This window comes from Gavia stellata, chromosome 6 (genome assembly GCF_030936135.1).
Source record: "Gavia stellata isolate bGavSte3 chromosome 6, bGavSte3.hap2, whole genome shotgun sequence".
NCBI classification, from domain to species: Eukaryota; Metazoa; Chordata; class Aves; order Gaviiformes; family Gaviidae; genus Gavia; species Gavia stellata.
Window position 1 is genome coordinate 39,019,891 of NC_082599.1, and position 19,959 is coordinate 39,039,849.

The 19,959-nt window shown below is 42.8% G+C and overlaps 1 protein-coding gene across 1 annotated transcript; it reads right to left on the minus strand.

The window, feature by feature from the left end:
• Positions 1-2,063: 2,063 nt before the first annotated feature.
• On the minus strand, positions 2,064-10,007 carry FKBP14 (FKBP prolyl isomerase 14). Its single transcript, XM_009822111.2, has 4 exons — positions 9,811-10,007; positions 7,808-7,959; positions 5,024-5,151; positions 2,064-3,244 (listed from the first exon to the last, which is right to left on the minus strand). The coding sequence occupies exons 1-4, from the start codon at positions 10,005-10,007 to the stop codon at positions 3,086-3,088; spliced, it is 636 nt and encodes a 211-aa protein (XP_009820413.2). The 3' UTR covers positions 2,064-3,085.
• Positions 10,008-19,959: the final 9,952 nt, after the last annotated feature.

Consider the following 19,959-nt stretch of genomic DNA (forward strand, 5'->3'; position numbering starts at 1 on the left):
AACAAGAAATGCGTGAAGACGGCTATAAGCTGCAGGAGGAACAATCTGGTGCATGCTCACAACACTGTTTTGAGCCCTTTCCACTTTTTCAAGTGCTGCATTTTACAGACAAGCAGTGAGGGTTTGTTTCTTCAGGGGAAATACACCTTCCTCTTCACACATAAGCCAGCCAAAATGTTGTTGAGTGCCACTGAAGTTCCAATATTCCTTCTCCCTGCGGAGAGCAGGCAGTTGCCTGCCTCTGCTCTCCTGCAGGTAGCTAGCTAGCTCCTGCTGGCACTGCAGAAGTATGCCCTGTGGATGAACAAGCAGATGCAATTGAGGTCAAAACAGGCAGTGTTATTTCTACCTAAGAAATCCCTTCATCTTCACAGAAGGACTTCAACAATAGCAAACGGTAATAAAGTCGAAGTGGCTTCTCAAATCTGCTGCTGATTCTGCACTTTTGAAATTTTTTTTTCAGTTCAATTTCAGAAATTTACCACAGCTACCAAGAAAAGCACTAAGAACAAAAAACATCCGCTTATCTGGCATAAACCTACACACACCACCAAATAAAGCATCTTGGTCCTGCAGCTTTAATACTGTGCTGGCATTAACAAATTAACTACAGGACATGTTCACTGAAAGTTATTTTTATGAAATGCTTTGAAAATCCAAGTAGAAGACAATGCATATGTACATTTCATGGCATTCACTGACTCCAAACTCCTATTCAATATAAAGGAAACAACAGTTGGTCCTTACTGAAGGCATACACTGGCACCCCATTACTTAAGCTTAACTTTTTATATATTTGGTCAGTAATCAGGGCCAAGTTTTATTTCATGCTTTCATTCCCCAGCTGGATTTTCAGAGAACGTGCTGAACACTGCAAACAATCATCTAAAACCCTGATAGACCCTATCCAAGTCTCAGTTCTGCTCTTCCCAGCAGCACAGACGGTTATTTCCCTTTGGTTGGTTGAGCCTGTTCCCACATCCTAGGCAAGATTGCCTTGAGGGTCAACTTCATATCCTATTAGCCCTCCTCGGCCTAGGCTAAGCTAATTGCCTAGGATCCCTATGTAGTCAACGGAGAAAGACAGGAAACTATTTGATAAGGCATCTACCCCAATACAACATGAATATAAATGCGATGAGTTGCCCCCAAGTGCCTAGTGCTCTGGTGACTCTAGGGGAAACCAAGACACCCAGCACAGAACATGCAAGAAACCTTGGGAGAGCTGAAGTCAGGCAAGCTTAATTTTCATAAGCAATGAGAAAAATATCAATATGCAAAATCATGACCAGTAATAAGAGCTAAATAGGTAATGATTATTCATTATTTCCTCACAGTACAAGAATCAGGACAGTCAACAAGCCTAAAACCAAAGGGAAATATTTTCCTACACTATTCTACTGTGAAACTCACTGCCACAGAACATTATGGAAACAAAAGTATAAATGGGTTCAAGAAAACTAGAGGGCATCATTGAGGAAAAAGACCTAAAAGTTACTGAAAACAAAACGTGGCCACAAAATATCAGAAGAAAAAAAAGCCCAAACCCTGCCACTGCATACCTTCACTTACACATTTTTTTTTCCCCCAAAACAGTTGCTATTCACAGCAATCTGTAATGTCCATATGCAGCTGAACTCTGTTTAATAAAGTAGTCTTCTAATACTTACTTGCAACACTAGGTGGCAGGGAAAACATCTAGTTCTTCTACAGCATTGAGAACCTTGAATGTAGAGTCCCACTTGGCAATAGGTAAGGATTAGTACAATGTAGCAATGTTGATTTCATAAACGTGGATTTGCTTTGTGTTCCTACATGCCTTGAGCAACACTTTTCAAGTTAAATACTGTGTTCAGAGACCCCTGTTCTCAGTGCTAGAATACAGGCTAATTCCTTCCCTGAGATACCTTGCCCTCTCATTTAAGAGCCCAGGGACAATTGCTGTTTCGTCCACTCCAGAAACAGTGCAAACAAGAGAGCTGAAATCCTCATGGTCTCCACCTCTGTAAAGACACAGCACTGTAACATTTACCTCATGCCTCTATTTTTCTAAAAAAGTCACTTTATTTAAAATTCACATCACTTGTGTGCTACCTGTGAAAATACTGCAAAGGAACAATGATGAATGAAGTTCTGCAACTCGGGCAGTAACAAAGCAGGCAGGCCATTGCAAATTCTTCTTCAGGCCATACTGATCTTCCTGTCAGGTTCTCTTTCCCATCTGCAAATAGGAAAAACTTTAGACTTGTAATATTTCACTCAAGATCTCCGTCAAAACTTGAGAGGAGAAAGGTATACTCCTTCTTCATGAATGCAAGCTCCAAGTTTCAAAACAAACATGTGTACATGTAAAGGACACCACCTCTGCACTGCAGCATAACTTGCTGTTTTCCAAATTAGAGACATTTCCTAGAACATTGCTGACATTAAAAGTGAAAGCCTGACATTTAACTCCTACTTTGTTCACGTAATTTAACGAAAAATGTAGACAGTTATTAGCATGGTTGGTAACACTCTCCCTTTAGAAGAGTAAAATCAGCATAGTCATTTTTTTCATTCAGCTTTGTATCAGTTTCTCAGCTGTATAAAGAGATGCTGATGCCTTCCAGCACATCTTTTAAAAGTCTGCAGGAAAAAAGCAAGGTCAGCACACTGCTTTTCAAGCAGTGACACACAAGAAGGAAGGTCAAGTAATTAAGCCACAGACTAGAAGTTATACATAAAGGAGTCGCTGAAAGTGATCCTAACACACAAACAAAATCACAGAAAGGCACTGAACTGGATTTTGATTTTCACAATGTTTGATAACTGGAAAGTTGGTTTCATTTCTGAAAAATAAGTTAATACAAAATTAAAAAACACTGATGTACAAGTCTTTGCTGCATAAAAGGAGATACATTTTCATACTTTAAAATAGTTTAAAACATTTGTACATATTGAACGGAAATTCTCTTTTATATAAACAAGGAGTTTTTCTTAGCCAACAGTAGCTCTCAACCCCAAAACACAGAATTAAGAAGACAAGAGAACCAGACAGTCTATAAGTCACTGCCATTTGTGTCAAAAAAAATTATGCCACCCTTTTCTACAGCTCATCATGCTTGTACGTAAATTCCCTTGCAGATATAAATCCATCACTGTCTTCATCTTCTTTATCAAATATGTCTTCAACCAAAGCATCATGCTGAGTGTCATTTACCACTGCTCCATGCTTTTCAAATTCTTTCTTCAAGTAAATTTTCACCTATTAGACAAAAGGTGATGAAAGTTAATGTTTTTAGGCTTATGAAAGAATTGATTACTGTAGCATAAGAGAGAACCACTGTGTTCAGGATGGTAGTATTAGACAATAGATACCTTCCTTCCTGTGCCACTGCCAGAATAATACTTGTCTGAATGATTCTGCAGCCCCATTCAGTGATGAAAGATTCTTTAGTAATATAAGAGACAGTAAAACTAGCAAATCAGTTGCCATACCTTTATGGCATCTGACTGAAAAGTGAACCAGGAAAACCTGTCATCTGATGTCTATAAAGTGAAGTATAAATAACTAGGCAGAAGTTACTAGCTACCAATTGGTCAGAGACCAAAACAGCTCTTTCACATTTTAGCATTTTGACAAACGAGCAGATGTAAACAGCCACCAAGATATACAGAAATTTGTCCACAATCTCAGCATTTGCTGCTGTAATGGGAACTACATTAATGAAGATTTATTTCTAGAAATTTCTAAACTTCGAGAGACAACTAGGTTTGAGGTACCTTTTAAACAGACTACTAGAACAGTTATTTACACTAAGCTAGTTACTAATGGTAAGCAGTGTTTTGGACAACATCAGGTGGTTTTTACTGAGTTTAAGGTTTAACTACTGAGATCCCAAGTGTTCTAAATTGCAAAGCCTTCTACCAGAACATCAATACCAACATACTCACCTGTTAAACAGATACCACTTATTTAACTTTTTTTATCCACTTTATGGAAGAGTGGACTGTTACCAACAAAATAATGGGTCATGGGTCTATTTTATTCATTTCACATTCTGGTCTTTGTTATGGTCATTGCTTATGTTCCTAATACATAAACATTGAACAAACTGACACTGTCTGAGGGACAATACGAAAGATTAGTCTTTTGAGTCTAGCAAACTGTATCAGCTCTGAATCAAATGGAAATCAGTGGTTTATCTTAACTTCTCATGGATGACTTCTGCACATTAGAAAAGCAGAAGACCGAAAATAAGAGGAGACAGAAGGTGAGTAATGCTGAATACATGTCTTTCAGACAGTGAATGCTATGAAACAGGACTGCTCTATAGCAGAAGAATTTCAAATTCCAGTTTATTAGTAAATCAGCAACTAGCTCCAAAAAGCCTTAAAGTCCAGTTTTATTTCTAAGTTGTTTTACTTCATCCAAGTCTCCTCTTTAATTCCAAGCCCAGCTGGGTGCCAAGGCTTAGTGTCGTGCAGCATAGATGTGCATCCTTGGCTTAGTTTTACCGAAAAAAATTTATCGTTAAAGTGTAAGAAAGTATGTGAGCTGAAGCCATGCAAGAAAGGCAAAGCACAGACAGAAGCTTAATTGCTGAGCCAGGAATAGTGGTTCAAGAGCATTCAGCAGGAAAGGTACTAACACGAAAAGGCAAAGGCAAAAAAAGCAGAGAGCTGGAAAGCAGCAACACTGAAGGTCACCTCCAGACAAGAACAGAGACTGACCCTTCCCCATGTAACTAATGACCACCTGGCCAGCAATAACTTTTTAGGTGTCTTACCATTCATGATGAGCATATCAGTTCAGTAGTTACACTAACAACTCATTAGTCCTAGTTACCCATACTGCGCATCACCCAATAAACAACTGCCTTAAACACTCTTAAATAGCTCGCAGAGTTGCTCTGTGCACAGTAGCAGCTACAAATCTAACCTGTGTTTAGATACTTCCCTAACAGGATCAAGTTAATCTTATCTTTCCCTTTCTACTATCCCATCCTGTTAGGTTTGCTCACAAGAAGGGTAACCCACTCACCTCTTGTTTGGACAGTTTCCAGTCATCGTTAAGATCCATCTCTTGGAATGACTCATGAGACCTTGGTCCATTCCTAATTTCTAGAAGGTCAATGTTGAAAATCAGTGTGCTCTCAGGTGGAATTTTTCCTGCCCAAAACGGTAAACATGGAGAAAAGTTAAAAACAACTACATATTCAGTGCCATACAAAAGCCATATGTGCCAGAGCAATGTTCTGGTAATCCTACTACTTTCAAAGCATCCTGCAATTTGAACTAACAAGTATCTGTAACAGTGATAACTGTAACTATTTCAGAATGTAGCCTGGACCCTGAGCAGCCCTTACAGCACATATGCAACTTTAGATGCAATTAGTTTTGTTGGAGACTAGTATGTGTTGATGTGAGCTCCTATTCAGCAGTCATCATCACAGGTTTATGAAACAACATTCTTGAATCTTTTTTTCATGGCCAGAGCCAGCTGAGGTGCAAGTGGAAAACAGCGAAGGAGACTGTACAGCCAGCCAGCCAGGTGGCCTCTACTGCAACATACAGTCAAGACCCATAGACAGAGTAGCAAGAAGGGAAAGTTCAGTCCTCCCAATACACCATAACCCCACCAGTCTCCAAATTCCTCTCCACTGCCAATTGACACCTTGTACCTGCTATTCTGCCACTGGAAAAATTCTTCTTGCAGAGAAAGACAAAAGGGCAGCAAAGCTATCAGTATCCCATAGCTGTCTCTGGACTGCCCCATAAAGCACTGAGCTATTTCCAAACACACAGCAGAAACTAAGTATATAAACCTGCTCAAAAGACATGTGTTGGCATCATGCCGTTTCTGGTGCAGGTGAACAGACTGATAATTTCCTAACAGTGCCAAAGACACCCCCCCTCCCCCAACAGATTTCCGTTTATCAGGCATTGGGTCTGAAGCTGCAAAGACCTTTTAGCACACCACTTTGCTATATATAAGAGGTTGAATAGGAACAAATATATTTCTATATTGGATGGCAGCACCCCAAAAAAAATATTCCTGTGCCTTGAGAAGATAGGGGAAAAAAACTAAGCCACATCTACTATTTTGGAGCGATGGTGTTAAATATACCCTGAGCTGCAGCAACGAACAGGCTTGTAGACTTCTGGAATGAATAAATGCACAGAAACTTCTGGAAATACAGGGCACAGTGGCCTGCTTAGAGTTTGGAACACAGGTAATTTTTCTGCATGTTACAGAAAAAGACATGTGACTCATCATTCAAGTCAGACAGCAAGCAAGGCACCAGGTGGGAGGCTACTGAAATTATGTGCATTCAGAGGAAAGCATGAAGAATATGGAATAATTCTGTCTCCAAGGGTATAATTTGAAAATAGCAACATAATTATGTTCAAACACTTCGAAGTTTTCCTAAAGCAAGTAGTTTCTTACAGCAGCTAGCAGTATTTACTTGTTCAACCTTGCACTAAACACAGAGGTGAGACTGGCAAGTCTTTGAAGAACAACTGTAGCGCTTTGCATATTAATCAAGGCAATTAGGGCTGTGATGACTACATGAGCATTGCAACACTAAATATCTTTTTGTGGAAAAATTTACAGTTGTGCCCTGCATACAGTCAACTAACTGACAAGTCTCCTGTTCTCTATTGGAAACATGATTACTTCTAATTCTCTTGAACCCCAGACCATGGCTTCTAGAAAAAGATGTTTTTAAAAAGAGACTTTCAAGAAAGGAGGGTACGGAGTACTACTTAGCCTATGTTCAGTCCTACTTGCCAGAAGATGCAGACATGCAAACACTCCTCATTCCTAAAACAGCCTCAGATTAATGGGCGAGGACAGTAGCAGGAAGGATTATATGTTCCAGGAGGTTTATCCTTTCTGCTTTGAAACCTTGCGTTACTTTAGGTCATTTGTGATAACTGTTGTCATGACAAAATATTATAATTGCTCCAAAAAAGTAACTAACTAAAACAAACCCCATAAAGCAAAAAAGTAACCTTTGTGCATCTTTCAAACTGTCACTCATTTAACTGCAAATTGCAGATCTGGCCCTCCCATTACAACAGGAATCTTGAATGTTTGAAAGGAAAACACCCAAACACCATCAGTAGTAGACAGGTTAAGAAAACACTACAAACAATGCTTTTATCTGTCTGTACATCATGCAGTGCATTTTCAGTAGATGCCAGCCTGACTGCCCATGTACCTGCATATCTTACTGTGGGTAATGGGGACCACTGCCCAAACTGAAAATAGCTAAAAGAGGGAAAGAATTAAAGTGTCCCTATATGGAGAAATAAATGGTGACTTTTCACTGTATCAGCTAAGAACTGGTTGGGCAGCAGTACAGGGAGTTTCCTTGGGTTCCAGGAGAAACCTGCAAACAAGAACAAGGCTTGCACATGCACATTCATGAAGTATTACCACAAACACAGATGCAACAGCCAAAAAGCCAACTGTTACCTAAGCAGCCACTTCCAGCTTGACTGTAAAAAAGAAGAAAAAAAAGGGGAAAAAAGCAGAACACTGTCAAGCATAGCACTAACAGAAAAGACACTCAGAGCATACAGCACAGCAGCTACCATCAATTCCTATTTTTTTCCTCCATTCACTAATTAACCACTTAATGGTTATTTCTGCAGAAAACAAATTTGTGAGAAAGAACACCTGACTCCACCAATTTTTCTTATTTAATGGAATCAGCCTGGAAAACTTGAAAGCTTGCTAACCTCTTAGGCCAAAAAGAACAGTAAAATACAAAGATTAAAAACAATTAAAGAAAGGGAAGGACTTCAGGTGTTTTACCTTTCCCTTCTTTTCCATAAGCAAGGGCCGGTGGAATAGTTAGCTTCCGCTTCTCTCCCACACACATGTCCTTCAAACCTTTGTCCCAGCCTTTGATAGCTTCCCTTATGCCGAGTGTAAACCACATAGGTTGACCATTGTTATGCTTGTGACTGGAAAAGAACCGAATAAAACACTTAGTCTTTAGACAGCAAGTTCCGTAAAAGGCAAGGAGAGCAGATGGAAGATGCTCACAGCATAGATATATAATTAAAAAACCCCAAACGTACCACTATTTGGCACCTTGGCATTTCTTAAATGAAAGACCTAGACTTTTCAAGGCTTTAAAACTTTGCCTTGCACAGCAAGGTTTCTTAAGAAGTGGAAAGAAACAAAACAACATCTAAGTGGTGTGTTTATGACAACATTGAGCAGCCTGGATCCCCACCTTCACTTTCCTGATGATGTATTTTCACTTTGAAACTGATCAGACTAGAAAGGCATTTCTACTTTAAAAAAAAAAAAATCTACATTCAAGGCCATGCATATTCTTTGGTAAATTGCAAACCAAAAACCAGTTTGGTCATGATTACAATATACCTTATAACATGCTTAGAAGAATCAGCCACATCTCTTCCGAAAAAGCCATTAGGAAAATAAACAACTACACAACAGAGAGTCTAGAAAAACAGAAACAAATGCATGCAAAACATTTAAGTTTAAAATAGGCGGACAAGCCCCTATTCCAGTTTAGCCAGGTGGTACACCAGGACTACTTTCACTCTACTGACAGACACAGAATTTTAAAAGCTTTATTTACTAGTCATGCAGAAAAGGTGCTTAAACAAGAAAACGGAGCACTTACAGAAGTTAGTCAGCAGCAAAAACTAGTGTCACTAGAACTTCTTTTAGAGAGGCAGGTTAACTACAAGAGAAAATTAGTGAGATTTCAGTTTAAATCGTCTGCAAGAGCATAAACATGCAAAACATTTTTTTTTAAAATATGTTGCACGAAAGTAGACTTCAGACATGGCCTCCAGATACTCGAACATTTTGCTGCCTCCCACTATTAACACTTCGCTGATGTTTTACAGGAAGGGCAACATTAGCAAGTCGTTGCAGGCTCTTAGCAGACTCCCTCAAGGTCTGGCTCTTCCTCCTACTAGCATTACTGTGGCTCTGGTATGTTGATTTGTCTGGTCCGGGGCAGGTTAAAAATATGTCGTTTCAGTAATGAAAAGGTGTCATTGTGCTGCCAGTAGTGGAAGGATAGATATATAAAAAACCTTCTTTTTAAAATTAGAGGCAGACTTCTCCCCTAGAAGTTTGCTTTAGAAAACACACAGAAATTCGTGCATAGCAGAAGACTTATCAAACCCCTGAGATCATATACCAAAACCCGTGTCTGAGTTGCAGAAGAAATGCCTAACATCCCCATCTTTTAACAAATGCCACGTGGCTCTACTTTCTAGAGACTAACCAGAAAACAAAAGCTAAATAAGATTTATTTTATAGCCTCAATCTGGCAAAGGGAAAGGAGATAAGCTTTACTGTTGGTGTTCATCTTAAACAGCATTATGAGTCTGTGCTTCCTAAACTGTCGAAGTATAAAAGCAAACCAAACTTTCTGAAACAGGTGGCGGCAGAAAGCGTCCCACAGACAAGTTCGTGCAGCGTTATTTAAGCTATTTTAACTGAAAAACAAATAAAATCTAGGGCACACTATGAACATCCATGCATTGCTTTTGTTTCCTTGCACACAGGTAAAAGCAAGTTTTGAGTATTTTGGGAGGGAGGGGTAATCGTAAAAATGAAATAAAAAGCCACCCGCCCTCAACAAAACACTCCTCACAGAGCTATTTCGCAGATGGATTGTGGGCCACTGTGAGGGGTCCAGATTCAGGAAAGCACTGCCAGAAGAGATCACCTACATTAAACCAGAGATGCACGATGTGTTTTTTTCCCCCGTGCGAGCTCACCCAGCAGCCCGCTCGAAGGCGAGCCGCCCAGAGCGAGCTACTTACGTGGAGTGAAACATGGAGCCATCCCTCTCCAAGTAGCCCTCGTAGTGAACCAGCATCATGTCCCCCCACTTGGTCCTCCTGTGGCAGAGAAACGGCTTCTGCAGCACCTCCACCTTCACGTCAGCCGCAGGGATCAGCGCTGCGGCCGCGCAGCCCAGCGCCGCGCCCAGCAGGGCGGCCCGCAGCGCCGCCGCCATCGCCGCCCCACAGCCAGGGCCCCGCCGTGCCCGCCTCACCACCGCCGGGCCGCCATCCCGCAGCCCGTCCCCTACGAGCCCAGCGGCGCGGCGCGGCTCCCCGCAGCAGCAGCCAGGGCAGAACCCAGTGCACAACTCCTCTCGCCCGCCCAGCAGACGTGGCAACGGCCCTCACAGCTGGCAGCCCCCGGCTTCCGACCGTCCGAGGCCGGAGGCGCGCCCTTTGATTGGCTCACCTCAGAGCGAGACCAGAAGAAGCAGCCGCACATGGGGGCAGGCCGCTGTCCGTCGCTGAGCCTGTCCAATCGGCAGCAGAGTTCCGTGGGAGGGGCGCTGAGTGAAGGGGGTGGGCGGGCCTCGGCGCTCCGGGAAGGGAACGTTAGCGAGCGGGGCAGCCCCGCGCAGCGCTCACACAATAGAGCCGGCTGCTGCCGGCCGCCGATTGGGCGGCGGTCTCACCTAAGGCGCATTTCGATTGGCTGCCGAAGGCCACCTGCTTTGGGCGGTCTGCGCCCGCCCCTCCTCCTTTCGCCTGTCGGTCACGTGGGTTGCGATTCCTAGAACTGTTTACGCTTCCGTAGTGCTGCGGGGCTGTTTTCTGGCTGCGTGGCAGTGGCGCGTTCTGCGCTAGGAGCGTGGCGGCGGGGGGCAGGCTCGGCAGTGGGGGCCGGGCCGGGCCGGGCCGGGCAGGGCGGGCGGCGCCCGGCTATGGCCCTGGGTGCCGGCGGCGCGGCGGGGCGCGGGGGGCGGCGGCGGCGGCGGGCGGCGTAACTCCGCCGGGGGGCGGCCGCGCTGCATGGGGGCGAGGGCCGGCCGCCATGGAGGGGGTGCTGTACAAGTGGACCAACTACCTGAGTGGTGAGTTGCTGCCAGTCCTCAGCCTCTGCACGGGGCGGGCTTCCCTAGCGGCATGGGTGCCCTCATCTTCTTTTATATATGTATATGTATTTATTCATGTATATATACGAATATTTGCTGAGTCTGGATCAGCGCTGCCTCCTGACCTCACCGTGCACCATAGCTTTCCAGCTGTGCTGCCACATAGTCACTGTCCAGAACTGGAGGAGGCATTTAACCCACTTGAGGCTGCCACTGCTCGTCTGGGGCGTCCCTTGCCCTCGCTGGGGTTGTGGGTTGGGGTTTGGGGTTATTTTGGGTGCCTTAGGTCATACTTGCCAGCAAACTTCCCTGTTCTGTACACCCACGTGAAACTTTTATTGCTTTTAGTGAGTTGCTTCAGGGAGTTGGGGGAATCCCAGACCCGTGAGGAAAAGGTGTTGGCATCAAATCACACTTGGGGGATTTGGATGAAAACGCATGCAAATAAAGGAAAAAAAGGGGCTGTCCTGGTAACGCTAGGCCCAGATTTGAAGTTTTGGGGTGTTCCCATGCCATGGGATGCTTCACTTCTGTAGCAGACTGGAAGCAGCCGTGCATGGCCAGGGTTTGCTCAGTGGAGGTTAAAGATGGTGGGGTCAGAAACGCTGCAGAGGTGGGGAGGGTCCAGTGCCACCCGTGTTCCTGTGGGATGTCCACCGCTGGACACGTTGGAGTCGGGGGTGGCTTGTAATCTGGGGTACGTGGATGGGGTCTTGCTTGGTGAAAACCCCTCTGTGGTTTGTTGAAACAGTTTGGCAACTTGATGGTCAGAGAAAACAAAACCCACGACCTTGACGTTGCCAGGTGCAAGTTTTGCTTGGGAGCGTAGGCAAGAGGGTGGCCTCCCTGCTTGATTATTTTTCAGAGAGGCTGGAACAGCTGCACCTCTCTGGTTAGTTGGGAAAGTGTAGGAAATCAAAATTAAACAAAGAAAAAGCTGAAGTGCAAGTGATGAATTCATGTGGCAGGGGAATGGGGGGGGAGTTGTGCATGAGGCTGGATTTATTGGTGTGCTGGAAGACTGTTGTGGCTTTTCTCCTTTAGGCAATAGGTGTTCTGAGAGGGCAATCAAAAATTGTCAGGTCTCAGTGAATAGGGGGTTTTTTGGGATGGATTTATTTTATTATATTTTTATTATTTGTGAATGGTTTTGAATTATGGAGTGTGTGGCAGTAGGAGCGGCCATGCTTGGCTTTTTCGTTTGGATTGCAGAACTCAGGCAGTGTTATTAGTCCTTTCACATTAAGAAAAACATCCATGATTCAGTTGATCTAAAGCTTTATGTGTTTGTTTTTCTTTGCATTGCTTAGATGCTGAGGCATATTTGGAACCCTGGTGCTTGCTTTTGTGCTGTGAGATCTGGGGAGTTGGTGTCTGTGGGAACCAGTGTGTGTGTAGATGACTGGCTGGCGTTTGGCATTGTATTGTTTGTGCCTGAGTGTGGATGTGGTAGGATCAGCCGGACTTGCCTTCTGTTTTGATAGTAAGATGAAGACTAAGAACCAAAAATATTCCAGTTCCATCAAAATTAATTTTTTTTTTGCTAGCCACATTGATATGCACTTTCAACCAAATGACCCTTCATGAAGAAGGATGACACTTTGCAAACCTCAATCCAAGTGAATGCAGACTGAAGGAATCTCTTTTCCTTGGATGCGTCAGATTTGCCCCAGCTGAAAACTAGATGAGTTTTTGTTCTCAGCCGAAAGAAAATCAGTGATGAAGGATTGAAGCATCTTTCTGATTTCTTTGCTGAAACTTGACTCTGCTAGTAAATGTGGTGGTCAAGGTCACTCCATGCCTTTTCTTAGGTTATAGAAGGCCTGTCTGGTGTGTGTTTGAGAACAGTAAATTTGCTGTTCTGCAAGCTAACTATGCTTACATGTGCTTTCTTTTGGCATAAAATTAAGATTGCCTGCCCTGAAGCCATTAAGTTATAAATTTATGCAATGATGCAAAAAAACCATTGTGCTGGAATGTGGCGTTTATCGTAGCAATAGCAAAGAGCTGAGGAGTGAGAGGCAGGAAAGCCTCCTTTTAGGGATTAAGGGAAGCAAGAAGGTTCAAGAGGTCATCCAGAACAGTATTTCTGCCAGTATTCTGCCCCCAATATGCTTTTCCTCTTGTTCAAGGTTAACTAATGTGGTGCTGCATAATATAAATGATGTACGCAAAAAGTAGGGAAAATGTGTGTCATCTCTGTACGTCAGTGTATGCCTGTGTTACTAACACAGTGCTGATGTAAACATAACAGAGCAAGTATCTTATGCCATTTCCTCCTCGTAATGAGGACTACACCTTTGTTTCAGACAATCAGAGAGGAGATAAGACATTCACCAAAGAATAAGTTTAAAACTGTAGAAAAGGAGAACTGCTTTCCCTTCTTGCTGTGAGAGAGGAGCTGATGGAGTTTGTTAGTAATTGAGTCTTTTCTGGGAATTTTGGTTTTATAAGTTCTTCTACCATCGCCATCATGAGAGGTCAAGTCCTCATCAACCTATTTCCCCCCAGCTTTTGGGCAGGGAGCTAGATCCTTGTTGTAAATTGCATAGTTACTGACATCAGTAACATTTCAGAAGTAGGAAACAAGCTTGGCTTTCCATGGGCAAAGGGCAAAGAAAGCACAGCATGATTGCCAGCAACTGAAAGACAGATTAGCTTGCCTTGCTGCTCAAACAAGTTATCTTGTTTTATAATAAATGCACTTGTTTGCTTTATATAGATTAGGATAAATTGAATTAGTGTTACTTGGTTTCTGCCTGGAGATAGGGTTTTTCCTCTGGTGTTGATTCTGTGCTCGCATTGTGATTTCTATATGCAGCAGTTCCAGTGCTGCCTTTGAAATCTCTGAATTGAGAGAACTGAGATTTTAGAGTTTTTCTCTCCCCTAATGCAATGGCCACCAGTTAGTGATTTCTCAGTGTGATATTCTTGTTTAAGTTCAAGTGAAGTTTGCCAGCTTTGGATCAGATATGCATGCACACAGGTCTAGCCTATGAAAATCCACTTGGGATCTTGTGTTTGCACTAAGCGTCTCCTGAGATTGCTCTTGTATATGTTTACCCCACTAAATTGGTTAAAACCTTAAGGGAACAAGGAACTTTGCAAGCAGAATTATTGCTGACGTATGAAGTGTGATAGCACATTTTCACTTGGGCAAATATATGATGCCTCTGCAAACTTCAAATTATTAGTCCTCAAAACCCAGAGCGGGGTGACTTAAATCATGCAGGTGTGTAAGTTGGCCTCAGCTGAGCCTACAGTCAAAGCGTGTAACTTGATTTTAAAAAATTCCTAGGTTTCATCCTTTGCCAAAACTCTCTTTCTAATGTTAGCATTGTTTGTTAAAGGTTGTGGAGGCTAGGGATGGGCTTACAGCATGGATAAAGGGAATATAACTGTTATTTCAGTACTGCTTATTGTAGTAAGCAGTTGGGGTAACAAAAGCGTCACCCTATACCTTCCCTATAGCTCCTCTGTCTGTTGTGTTGCCGCTGCCTGTGGTCCTGGCTGAGCGTAAAGCATCTGGCATGGGCAGCATCACAGCCGAATCCTGGCTGCAGTGTTGTAGCAGGACTGATCTCAAACCGGGGGATGCTGCTTGTGGGATAGAGAAAGGAGAGAGCGGAGGTGAACTGCACTTGAAAGCTGCTCTTTGCTGTTTGGAAACTGTCTCCCACAGGACTGTCCAACTGAACTCAAGCTGCAATTCACACTCTGTTAAGCATATCTTCCAATTAATAAAAGAAATTTCTTTAGTCTTTGGAGATTACCTTGTAAAAATAATCTGCAATTTTGATTTCTCACCAGGCTTATAGAATGAGTAAACTATTGCTTACTCACAGGGAAACAGAGCGTGGAGTTGGGGAATATCTTCCTTCAATGTTGTGTGTAAAAGCTCGGCACTTACAGTTGATTTTTCTGCTGAAATTCAGTTCAGTTCAGATCTTCAGTGTAAGGCATGCCTTACCTGGGATTACTGGCCACAGGCAGGATTGCTGCTGTGCCTGGAAAAGGTATTATGTATCAGCTCTTGGCTTGGGGATCAAAGACAGCTTTGTCATTAGAAAGAAAAATGCTGACTGCCTCCACTGACTTGCTTAGTATTTGCTGTTTGCTCCGTGAAATGGCTTTGATCGCTTTTCTTCACAAAGCTAAACTTTTCCTGGTATTTAAATATTCACTCCCTTAATTGTGCTGAGTAACTCTAACCCTAATTCATCTTCCTCGAGGCATGACACCCTCGCATTCATGCCATCACTAGTGACGCTGCATCATACCACATACCATAGTTCACTCTCCCCACCTTCCTGTCTGTAATCATCCACTCTCATTTTATTGTTGTGCTCTGAATTCTTTTCAATTTATCCAGAGATGCCAAGGCCCAGCACCCAGCAGTAAATTACAGCTTTCACATAAAACTTTAAATTACTCTTGTCGCTAACGATTCAGAATTCCTTAACAAACTTGGGGGGAGAGCTCAAGAAAATGTGAAAGAGCATTAGTTTTTATAGCTTGAATCCAGATGCACATGATACTGCTTAAAGTGAGTCTTTGGTTTTGGGAGTTTAATTTAAGAAGTCTGACCTTTTAGGATGGGAGACATGTACACTTCCAGTTGATATCAAGCTCTGGAAATAAGGTCCTCTGTTTCAAGAGATGGAGGAAGTAATTGAAAACTTAGATAAACATTTGGTTCTAAAAAGCTTTTGTTTATAATTTTTTCCCTTCTTTTTAACCTCTGGGTATAGTCCAAGTTCTGATTGTAAAAAGTTAGAAGTCTGGCTTTTGTGGAGGTGAACGTAGACAGCTGAGGTTTCTGTTGCCTTCAGGTCAATGGCCTGCCCAGTATTACTGACTGTAGCTGCTCTCAGAGACCAGGTGTCGGTTTAGATGGATGACCAAGTCTCACCCAGTTCTGGCTACACTTTTCACCCAGGGTGCTGCAGGGACTAGTTAGTTCATTCTCTTTGGATTTTGCATGATTATGTTTGTGTGGTTTGACTGTCTTTCTCACGTCTCTCTTCCCTTGCCTCCTGTTTTTCTTCATGCAGCAATCTTGCTTTTGTCATTCCTTTTTAGAATTGAGTAATGTGCTCACAGCAGCAAAGTTTGATGAGGCTGCAGGAATGGAAATCGGTGTCCCCACTCTCCTCTGTAGGTGTTAAGAGCAATGCTGCAGAGCCTACATGGTGCAGCATTCCCTGCCAGGTATGCTGCAGTACCGGTGCCTCTGCATTCAGTCCGTCTGCACTGAAATAAATAAGACGTCAGAGGGAACGACTGGGTAGGACAGAAGTAAAAGGTGTGGCAGAATGATGGTGAAGAGATATCACCATGTGGTATCTGTATGTGTTTACATAAATTCATTGCGTTTGCTCAGTCTGGTCTGATAACCACCCCAGGGGTCAGAGAGAGGAGCTGCTAGTTTGCTGGGACTGGGAAGTATAAACAGAGGAGGGAAACTCCCAGGAGCTTTGAATGACTTGAATTAGTGTGTCTGAGAAGTGGCCTGGATTACTGAACTTTTGCCTCCATCACTCGCCACGATCCCCTCTCTGCCCTTCATCCTTTCACTGTGTCCCCTTCAAAAATGCCTGACTGCTGGTACGTTGTGCTCTCTGTGCCTTGGCTGGTCACGGGCATAAAGTCGTTTGCAAACAAACCCAGTTGTCCTGTGACAGCAGGATGCTTTTTCAATGCTGCTAGCGTTACCCTAACAGTTGCGATTGAAATGAGGGTGGATTTTATGGGACCTCTGCAAGGAAAATAATTTGGGAGAGGGTCACTGTGTTAAAGGCAGTTCCAGCTGTTGCTTGCTTCACTTGAACCTCTAGTGTCCCTCAAACAAGTGCTTTAAAAAGTGATAACATTGTTGAAGTGCTGAATCTGTTAACTTCATTACCTTTAGGGGCTTTTGGTATCGATTCCTGCTGTTAATATGCACATAATCAGAATAAAATTGCAATATGGGCATTCCTAGAAGCTGCTCTCTAGGTGAGAGGGTAATAGCTCAGAGGAGAGGCATGAATTGTCACACAATCTTGTCTGCCTTTCTGTTGTCCCTCATGGATGCAGGCTGGTTTTTTTATCCTGTCAAATTGTTTTGCTACAGAATTAAGGGTGGAAAATGTGTTCCAGTGCCTGGGGTTGCCCTTCTCAAAATACTGGATAGCCTTAAGAGGCTGTACGGAAAAAGCAGGCAGCAGTTTTGGGTGCAAATTGCTCATGTCAAGATAACTGTTTAACTGTTTTACTTCTGTTCATTGTATGGGAAAAAAGGGGGAAAGTTTCACGTTTGGTCTGTGTAAGATACTCTTTTGCTTAAATGCTTTTCCTGACTAGAAACCTGGTGGTGACTGACAGCATGAAACACGTGGCCATGTGAACTGAACTTAGTCATGCAATCAGTTGTTAAGAACAGGATTGTAAGATTTAGTGTGGGTGCCCAATAGTTGCAATTGCAAGCACTCTGGGATCTTGAAAATGGGTGTTTCATCAATTTGTGACATGGAGGTTTCCATAGTCTTAATTCCGCAGGGAAATCCTCGTCCATCAGACGTTAGTGCACTGAGACCAGCAATGGTCCTTCTGGGCCAGTATGAAACAAAGGTTTGTGTTGTATAGGTGAGGAGAGGCAGGGAGCTCAGCGCAGAAGTCAGGTTTTTTTTCAGCACGGTCCATGGCAGCTCAGCAGTCTTCTTTCTAAGCTGGAAGTAAGATCTTTTGACTCAGCCCTGTGTTTTGGCTGTTAGATGCATCCTCTAACCGGAAAATATGACTTTCCTCATGACTGGAAGGCAGGTGTTTTGCAGTCGCAGTTGCAGAAGGGGAAGGTGCTATCTTCTGGCCAACAGCTGGTACGTGAACAACCAGGAGCAGGCTGGGTTTTAGCAAAGGTGTGAACCTGATGGCATTCATAGATTTACATCAGCACTGGCAACTGGGGAAGGACATATATTGGATTTTTCCTTGTCTTTTGCAAGACACCAGCACTGTCTTGGTCCTATTTGAGCTGAGTTTTTAGCAGCTCTCGTCCAGCTGTCAGTCGTTGACACAGCCGCTGGGCAGAAGCTGTGGTTCTTCTGCCCTTGGGCACTGGGAGATAAAGCTGTAGGTGGTGGTACGGTGAACACATGGCACAGCTTACTTTGCTCAGGGTGGGGTGAAAAGACAGATATTGCTTGTTCTTGCTGTGAGATGTCTCTGACTATCAGAGCAGCCACTCTGGGACTGTCTTGCGACCCTGCACAGAAAAGCAGGGATCTGCCCCAGATCTGCCACCTGCAGCTAAGTCTTGGGTCTTGCCCATGATATTAGCAGTAGGGATGTGATGAAGGCTTTAATTCCTCCTATTAGGTGGATGTTGCCGTAACGTGGAAATTTCAGAATTATCTCCTAGCCACACTTAAAATCTGAATTAAGGTCAAAGAAGTCTAAGGACTATCTATTGCATAAGGACTATCTACTGCATAAAGACTTATGTTAAAGCTCAAGAAATTAATAAGCATAAAGTATTACGTAATTCTAGTGGAAAGCAAGCAATAATAAAAACCTGGGTGCCTGGCCTTTGTGCCTTTTAGAAATGCAGCTGGAAGTGGCATCTCTTAATTGCAGCTTGTTTTCCAGGTCATCAGTTTTACTTCTTGAGTATGTAATTCTCCCAGATGGTTTGGCTTTGTGGATGTCTGACATGATCTACATGTCTTCAAATGTTTTTTTTTTTTTCTTCAGGCTTGGCACTTTGGAACGAACGCTGTCTGGAGTCTCAGTTGTGTAACATTAAAGTTTGAATTATGTCCAAATTTCAACTGTGTTATCAAGAAATGTCAAGTTTGCTCAGTGATAGCTGCATACAGACTTCCTGAAGTGTAATGGTGGAAGTAGGCAGATCTTTCAGGCTGTGGAAACTTCTGGAGAAATACTGAATCCTTAGCAGGCACAGACTGCTTAAATATCTATTTCTGTAGTAGACAATATCAGATCTTCCAGGTACTGCAGGTACTAACTTTAAGTTTCACACAGGAGTGCAATATGCAAGACCTTAACCATGTCTCTGAAGTTGTCTGGAAACTCTTCACTTTCTTCTATGGATGAGACCTTAAGCTGCTAGTCACTTTTATTGTGCTTTGCATTTTATTGTCTCCTTTTTTTGTATTTATCTTTCCCCAGCAAGGTCAATTTTTACTGTTAATGACTCTGTGCCTCTAAAATGAGCTGTGGAAGTATGAGCTATATTTTGTCCTGCCTGTGTAACACCGGTATAAAAGGGCTTAGTGAATTCTTCAAAGTTGTGTTAGTGCTGGCACGAGTAAGACCTCAAAAGGTTCGGCTTTAACTTTCTTCTATATCAGGTGAAGTCTGAATGCTTAGTTCCAAAAATTGCACTATTTCTAGGACAGTTTATGGGGAGAGAATAAAACTGAATAAACCCAAGACTTGTGTTCATGGAAGTGTCTAAGTGTCTTTCTGCTGCTTTGTTTTTTGTTCTGGTTTTTTTTTCCTCTGCTCTTTGCTTGTCTGCAAATGTGAAGCTTCTGTAATTGAAGATTGTATCCCTGTTGCACTGCCCATGATTTGTCAGCCACATGCTATTTTTAGCTGGTTGTTTAGGATAACCTTCCCATGGCTGCTGACTCAGTTTCAGTGAGTACCAGGTGGTTAGTGCATCTTCTGACAGAACCTTGCTGTGAATTTTTTTTTTAAATTGGTTTCCTTTTACAAAAATGTTTTTTTATTAGTGTAACAATTCTGTTCTGAAAATATATGCTGTCCTAGTTAACAATTGCCTATCATAGTCTTTTTAATACATATCTAATAAAGAAGAGTTAGGTTCTGCAAAGGAAGACAGATAATTGCTGCTTCCCCCTCAAAAAAAAAAAAAAGACCCAGAACCAAAAAACCCAACCAAACAAAAACCTCAACAAAATACATTGGTTAAAAATACGTTATGAGTCAGTCTCCAAAGTGGTGGAGGCAAAGTGCTTTGTATGTTGGCTAATTGATTGCACAGTCTTTGATTGATGGAATGCAATTTGGTTGAGCATCATCTGCAATTGTAAGCTGTAGGACC

Bases quoted from the DNA above. Each gene is read 5' to 3' on its own strand.
- FKBP14 (XM_009822111.2), bottom strand. From the start codon at position 10,007: ATGGCGGCGGCGCTGCGGGCCGCCCTGCTGGGCGCGGCGCTGGGCTGC. The intron at 7,960-9,810 runs GTAAGTAGCTCG...GTTCTTTTCCAG, and splicing joins GGCTCCATGTTTCACTCCAC to TCACAAGCATAACAATGGTC. The intron at 5,152-7,807 runs GTAAAACACCTG...CGTTTTGGGCAG, and splicing joins TTATGGAAAAGAAGGGAAAG to GAAAAATTCCACCTGAGAGC.